This window comes from Vitis vinifera, chromosome 6 (genome assembly GCF_030704535.1).
Source record: "Vitis vinifera cultivar Pinot Noir 40024 chromosome 6, ASM3070453v1".
Classification (NCBI taxonomy): domain Eukaryota; kingdom Viridiplantae; phylum Streptophyta; class Magnoliopsida; order Vitales; family Vitaceae; genus Vitis; species Vitis vinifera.
In genome coordinates, this window is record NC_081810.1 from 5,139,655 (window position 1) to 5,147,674 (window position 8,020).

Below are 8,020 nucleotides of genomic sequence, written 5' to 3' on the forward strand. Positions count from 1 at the left end.
TGCATATAAATATTGAATGAAATTAACCAAAACATCTTCAGGTCTGGCATAAGGATCGCCTAAGTTCATACATTTTGCCAGTGGACTTGATTGAGAAACCCAAAAAAGTAAGGCCATTTTTGATGACTCCTACGGGCCCTAAATAAATGGGTCAGGTGGAACTCTAGCGGGCCACAAATACTGAACGCTTAAACAGCTGCAATGAACTATTTGTTTATTGGACCCAACTAGTTCTCACTTGAGGCCCGCCCTAAGTGCCAAATCATTAGTGGTCTTGTAGCTTGGCCACATCATTTTTGTACGTTTTCAGCTCTAAACCATTTCACCCATTTGTTCATTGCACTGTGAAGTGGACACGAAAGGATCGTGTACTTTGTAACACGACCTAGACGAGTTAGTCCCTTGTGGGTGCGTCTTCTTGTAAACAGAACCCTGTGTACTAATGAACAAGAGAAGTGGTTTGTGGGATATGTTCTTTCTGTTCACCAGTTACTACGAGGTAGGTCTATATATGAGAAACCACTTTAGGAGTACGGATTATTCAGTGCCACAACATACTGGTTTTGATTTTTTAGGCTCAAAGAAGAGCCGACTATAAATATTTGAATCCGGGTAAGCCATGCTGGTTTGGAGATTAACTCCACATCCCATTCTCCTTTGTTACTAGTTGCTGCAAAAGACTTTTGGACGGGCACTGTGAATACCCAGATGACACAGGAGTCTTATGAGCATTTTTGGTACTTGATTCCTCAGTTGTTTTGATCTAGACTCTTGAAGTAGTTATTAGTGAAATCATGCTGCGTGCCTATACTAATTCTAAGATCTTTCAGTAATTTGTATAACTGAGGTTCAGCACTGACGTTGTAGACTAGAATCTTGAAGTATGTTTATATATCTCAATTGTTCTTCTCCTGAAGCATTGTGCTTTCTTTGAAATTTAGGAAAGTGTTAAGAGAGGATCCTTTGTGTTGATTACAAAGTTCGAATTCTTAGACTCAAGTCTATAGTCATTAAACTTTGCTAATGTTGTTCACTTCTACCATGCGTGTGGACTCTCATTGTAAGGCAAAGAAGCAGGGGAATAACCAGGAGTTTACATGCATGTCATACTGTAAATACAAGTGTACAACTTTTGATGGATCCATGACTCCATGCCTGTGCATTTCCATGTAAATTTCTTTGTTTTTTTTATGGGTCTTAGATTCATTGCCTTGGTTCCTCATTGAAAACTTTTAAGTTAGGATACATGGTAGGATTTACTAAGACTCCTATAAAGAAAACACAAGCATACATGTTAAGAAACGTTCCTTCTTGTTTAGGAGGACAATTGAGCACAATAGCTATTATCTATTTATCTGTCAAGTGTCATGCTAAAAACATGAGAAACAAACCACCAACTTGCATCTTCATCTTGCCCATCTTTGTACTTCCGTTTGGGCTGATGAAGACATTTAACATTTCACCCAGACCAATAACCGCCCCAAGCTGTACCCCCTAAGAGAAAGAAATGATGTTTGGTGGCAGCTTCCATCATAGATAAGACATTCTAAATAGCACCACACTAGTCGTGGCAACAAGCATTCTATCATCTACAGAAAAGATTCCATCTTTCATTATTCTTGTAAGAACTTCCCACTTGCGGCTTACAAGAAGATATTTGTCTTCGTGCTCTAGTTTTGGTAAAATTTTGTTCAAATTGATAAATGGTAGTTTTTTCATTCATCATTTCATTCGTTCATGTATAGAGTATATATAAAGGGTAATCACCATTTTAAAAATGGAAAAGAATGATATAAGAAAATAACAACTAATATCCTAATATCTAAACACCGAAAGATATAAGGAAATCATTCCTAATATCTCAACAAATTTCAGACATGACAACCTGAGGAAGGTTAATCTATTGAGTTACCCTAATAAGATTGCCAAGACAATATTAGCATTGTCGTATCCCCCCTATGATCAAGCTGACAACCTGATCATGGCAGCTATGAAGCCAAGCTGGTCCTGGCATTATTAGTAGTTTAAACTGTTGAAGGACAAGATGCCTGAATTCCAACCCTTACTCTAGAGCTAAACTTCAGGCTACCAATTCATAGAGGTTCATTAGGCCAGGTTGAGTTTGCCGGTTGGTGGAAACTGACAAGGATATTGGTCTACATGCCTTCATTCCCTGATGTGGCAAAACATTTGGCCTCATTCTATGTTCTCCAATCTCCATACTTTGTTGCTACTGGACATTGTGGTCTCTGTTCCCTTCTTGTCCATGAGCTTGTGTTCAATTACCAAAGTTTTCTTAATGCTCCCAACCATGGCCTTTCCATGATATTTCAAAGTTCATTTTCATCACACATACATGGGCATGGCCCGGGTGTTTGTGTGTGTTTGTATATTTGTATGCGTATATATTTCAACAGCGAACAAGGAGAGAATCTGTGAATTTCAGGCCCAAGATGAGAGCGGTTAAGTCTCTTCCACTTGTTATGCCTGCCTGTGGAAAGGCGTAGGTCTTGGCAGCTTGTGTTGCAAATAATCTCGACTACAGCAACGTGGATTAGCATCCGCTCTATGGTCCCCAGTCACATGATTGAACCATCAGTGAAAGTAGGCGCCCATATATTTGTCGTCTTTGATCCCCTGGTCGGGTGAATGGATTGTATTTCCTGAGCAAACCTATCATTCTACTTTTCTTTTTCGGGGTTAGATCACCCAGGCATTGCAGTTTTCCGTGACAAATGGATCATTTTATGTTAGGTGGCCTGAGTGCAGACAAAATAAGGATGGTTGATGGGTTCACTTCTCAGCAAGTCTATGGATCATGTGTGGAAGTTTAAGGAAAAAAAAAGGTTATGTTTTTTTGAAGAAATCCTCCTTATCTTAACAGGAACCCATGCACCCTCTTAATTAAAGGAAATCAGCTTTTACTTTTAGGAATGCAGGCCTTGCAATTGGGTGAGGCAGTCGTTAGAGTTGATGAGGGGTGGGGGGATGATTGCCTGGACTTCAAAGCTCTGCTTGCTATGTTGCTAGGTCTGCAATTCATTTATGTTGAGGCAGCTTCTTTTGGGGTTTTGGACCGCCCTTTTGCTATGCCCTTTCTGGATTCATGGTTCGATTTATTATCTTTGGATTCTAGATCCGTGTTATAAGTCCCTAAAATTGTTTTTAGTACTTGATTAAAAGTGCCCCATACCTGTATAGTTGGCCCCACCATGTTCGGATTGCATGGTGATCACGAGCAATTTTCATAAATATAAAACAAACACCTGGGGAAATTCCGAAATTTAGCAACTCCTCCTGCATTCATGTTTATGATTCGTTTGATACAACTTTTGAACTTCCAACTCAAATCTCTAGTCCTCTTCATAGGATTAAGAGTGAAAAACAAGGTTGACCCTAGAGTGAAAGTGAGTCCGTGAAACAAGCTCTGGCACCCTGAGTGTTAAAAGAGAGAGACTCAACTCTGGAGAAATGTCCAATCCAGTGCCGTGGATTGAGCGAGAGGTTCTTTTCTCTTTTTCCATATGGGGTGCATTATTTGAGAAATGAGAAGAGGCACAAGTGGTAGTAGTAGGGCTGTGGGAGGACTGAGGAGTTTTTGGTTGTGCGGTTCAATGCGTTCATAATGCATGTGCATCCCCACGTGAAGCAGCGGACTCCGAGCATGGACCTTTTTGGACTAATCCGCCGATTACTTGGACTACCGACCATTTCCCATTTTGATTTCTCTCATTTATGCTGCTTCTTTTTTCAAATTATTACTCTTACAGTCTTACTCTTAGGATGCTTCTCTCTCATCCACGTGGTTATTATTTCACATGATTTCTTTCCTCTTTACTTTTAATTTTGCATGATAAAAAAGTGTTTTTACTCGTCACTTTCTTTATTACCCAAATTTTTGCTTTTGTTAAATTCAACGATCGTGTCATATGGGCCCTTGATTCTAAGTCTCAGTAAAGACAGTGATAATAATACCTTTCAATTTCTCTATAGCATATTCTTCATAATATTTTGGTTAAATTAACCTTTTATATCGGAGCCGCATCAAAATGTTGACTTCTGTTAGTTCACAAACTTCATGGGACCTGACACATTCAAGTTAATTTTTTTAAAAAGAAGTCAATGTTGAACTCTCAGGAATGGGTTAAGGTTCCCGCTTCGCTTCATTCTCCTGGAGTCCAAATGCAAGTCTTTTGATGGCTGAGAAGCTGATAAAATTTGAATTGTTTTCACTTTTGGGAAAAGGAAAGGGAAAGAAAAGGGCAAGCAATAGGGACTAGGGAGTAGATTTGCGATAAAAGTGGAGCAGTGTTAGTCTTTTAGAAGGCCATAGGCCCATAGTATATTAGTATCAGAAGTTTTGGTACTCTCAGGGGGCCACTCTGTAACGTACTCGCCCATCCAGGGAGGAACGTAGAATTGAAATGAGCATAAGGCAGCAGCCAAAAGATACGCCGCATCGCCTTGCACATGAGGCTGTACCCTATGGACGTGCCTCATCTTATTCATTTCACCCATCCAATCAATCTTTTTTTGAAAAAAAACTGAACCCCTGTTAGCAGTCAAAGGTTGGTGCAGCAACTCTGTCATATTAGTCAACTCGTAACAATTACGGTGGAGGGGATGGGAATGCTCCCCCTATTCAAAATTTTTATTATTATTAAAAAGGAAAAGTTAATTAAGTTGTAGGTTTAGATTTGATTCAACATAAACCCCTTCAAGTTCCAATGTTGTTAAGACTGGAGGTAGGGTTTTTGTTTAGAGATGTAGAAAAACTCCATGTGTTGGGGCTTGGATTATTAAGACTTCTTAGGACTAAACCTACATTAATAGTCGATCATGTGTTTTTTTAAGGTAGTAGCATCTCCATGCCCAATTTAAAATGATTTTAAGTGAAGGTGCGGCTCATTGGTCAACTCACTTCAAAGCCTGTAATCACCCTAATTATTACCAATAATCTAAGATAATAAAGAAATATATGCAAGGTAAGATTGGGAGCGTACAAGTGGGGGTTTTTTTGTTGGGTAGCTGTTGTCTGGCGCATCCCTATTTTGAATCCTACATTCTTCTCTCTCTCCAGGTCTCCTTGTTCACACTTCTCACCGCTTACCTCCTTCCTCTTCTATATATTTCCCATTTCAAAAGCCTATCCCCCTTGCGTTTTTCTTTTCAGACTGGTCCCTTCAGTTTTCCCGCACTTTCCTTTGCCTTTCTTCTGATTTTCTTCAAAGTCAAGTCAGTTTTTTTTATCAGCTACTGCTGCTGGCCTTGGACCAATGGCGGCGACGACATCCAGGGCGAGAGCGGAGCTCCAGCTCCCCAAGAAATGGAAGGAGAGGGAGACCAGTCCAGAGAGAACCAAAGTGTGGACAGAGCCCAACAGGAGAAAAGTCTCTGTTGTTTACTACCTCTCCAGAAACGGCCAGCTCGAGCACCCTCATTTCATGGAGGTCCCTCTTTCCTCTTCCGACGGTCTCTTTCTCCGAGGTAACGCCAAATCCTGGGTTTCCTTATTTTTCTGCATTTTCTTGGCGACCCAATAGTTTTCATGTTTTTCTGCGTCACTCTTCTTCTTTGCCCTTCAGATGTTATCAACCGGTTGAATGTTCTCCGGGGCAATGGCATGGCAGGCATGTACTGTTGGTCTGCAAAACGGTGCGTTTCGCTATTTTCCTCGTCGATCACTGTGATTTATAATTTAGTTTCTTAGCTCATTTGATGCTTATCTACAGGAGCTACAAGAACGGATTTGTGTGGCACGATTTGGCCGAGAACGATTTCATCTACCCAGCGCATGGACAAGAGTACGTTCTCAAAGGATCGGAGCTTCTCGAGGGGTCTCCCAAACCGAAATCCAACGAAACGATGTCATCCAGCTTCAGAAAACCGCCGGAAACGCACAAGTCCAGCGACGATTCCGACTTTCCGGTGGTTGTGCGGAGGCGGAACCAATCATGGAGCTCAATTGATCTTCACGAGTATAAAGTTTACAAGGCCGAGTCCACTGGTGAGTCTACCGGTAAGGCCGCCGCAGACGCGTCGACTCAAACCGATGACAAGAGAAGACGAAGGAGAATGATCAGAGAAGAAGAAATAGAACCCAAAACCGAAGAGCAAGAACCGTATCAGAACCACAGCACAGAGCTGAGCAGAGAAGAGATTTCACCCCCACCGTCCGATTCTAGCCCCGAAACCCTAGAATCACTGATGAAAGCGGACGGACGGCTGATATTAGGGGCGGGGGGTGGAAATCAAGATCAGACGGCTAGTATGAGCAACCCTAGCGTGGGAAGGATGAAGGCGTCCTCGGTTCTGATGCAGTTGATATCCTGCGGGTCGATGTCGTTCAAGGACTGTGGGCCTACGATTGTCAAAGATCAAGGGTTGGCATTGATTTCCCAGTACAAAGCAAGGTTGCCCCGCGGAGCAGCGAATCAGGAGACATCAATGGAGAACCCTAGATATGGAGGGGTAAGCTTGGAAGATAAAGAGTACTTCAGTGGGAGTTTGATTGAGACTAAGAAAGACCAATTCCCAGCTTTGAAAAGATCATCCTCTTACAATGCAGATGGGTACGTTTCTTTTTTGATATTCATGGATGACTAAAATTCTTCCTATGATTTTTTAAATTTAAGAATAATGGATAGGAATATAGGATCATATTCTCAAGGTTTAATTTTGTACTTTTTCAGTAGTCGTACTTAATTATGCTTTTTAGGCTTTATTTGCCTAATAGAAGACTGGGCCTGGACTGTGTGATAATACATGACTTAAAGGAGAGGGAAAAGGGGTGATGGGAAATTTCACACGGGAAGTGGTCTACTACTGTACCACATTACCCTTGTTTTCTATATCAAAAATTCTTCTCGCCTAGCCATGATTTGACAGGATTTTGAGTCAGAAAATATATGATTCTTTGGATTTGGATTTTTTTAATGCCCAGATTCGTACGGTGTTTCACAAAAATCCACCCCCCTAGTTTCCCCCTTTCCACACCTTGTTGGATCCAAGTTGTGAATCATCTTATATTAAATATCGTCGGTGCAATTTATAATGCATGCCGCAAATTTAAACATGTGGGTTCCAAAATTTTTAAATCATTCGATGGTTCAATTAATATTGTCTTAGATGGGTTTGACTTTGTAATGCGTATGCTTTTGAATTATTGATATGTGTTGAAAAGTTCAGAATGAATGGGTGGAACAGGAGCTCGCAACTGGAAATGGGTGACAAAGAGGTTGATGGGGTGCGGGCTAAATGCATACCAAGAAGGTCCAAGACTTTATCGGCAAAGAAAGAGAGCAACGCTGAAATCTCTTGCAGCACTAGTCAACATGGTAGCAAAAGACTAGAGGGCTCAACCCTGAGTTAAAATTTCAAAATGGGCTTGGGTGCATTGTAATATTTACTCAATACTTTTTGAAATTGGAAAGTGGGAGGAAAAGGAGGCAGCGAAATATGCGGTGGTGAATGGCGGTCACGGCACGGCAGTGTGGTGCATTGGAGGGGTGGGGGGAAGTGAAAATGGGGAATCGGACAAGGGAGCCCTTTTGTTGAAGCTTGGGCCTTGGGTGTTTGGGAGGTTATTTTTTGCATTAATTTCGGTAATTGTAGTTGACTAATTGTATCTTGAGTTTTGACTTGTATAACGTTTGGGGGAGACGACGGAAATAGAATTTTGTCCCTGGTGTTTGGCATGTCCCTGCACCTTGTACCTCAAAGCCTTCAGGATTCGTGGAGTTGAGTCATCATATATTGCAGGGCAGGGCTTTGCAGGCATTCAAAAGGAGTAGGTATCACACGCAACTTGGTTGCAGCAATCAATGGCGCCTTTTCTCATCTCCAAATAATTCACCATCTCCACATGGACAGAGAGAGAGAGATCCCTGGATGTTACAATAAATGCCAGGGCAGGGTTGTAATGATTTAGAGTCTGGAGATGAAGACGTGGTATGGCGTCCTTGGCTTCCTCCATTAAAGACACCACACATCATTATGATCGTTCCCAGGTGCCAGACGG

The 8,020-nt window shown here is 41.5% G+C and overlaps 1 protein-coding gene across 1 annotated transcript; it reads left to right on the forward strand.

Annotated features, from left to right (window-relative positions):
• Window positions 1–4,973: 4,973 nt before the first annotated feature.
• On the forward strand, window positions 4,974–7,721 carry LOC100245073 (protein SOSEKI 5). The gene is made up of 4 exons (XM_002281397.5): window positions 4,974–5,487; window positions 5,586–5,655; window positions 5,733–6,572; window positions 7,207–7,721. The coding sequence occupies exons 1-4, from the start codon at window positions 5,277–5,279 to the stop codon at window positions 7,370–7,372; spliced, it is 1,287 nt and encodes a 428-aa protein (XP_002281433.1). The 5' UTR covers window positions 4,974–5,276; the 3' UTR covers window positions 7,373–7,721.
• Window positions 7,722–8,020: the final 299 nt, after the last annotated feature.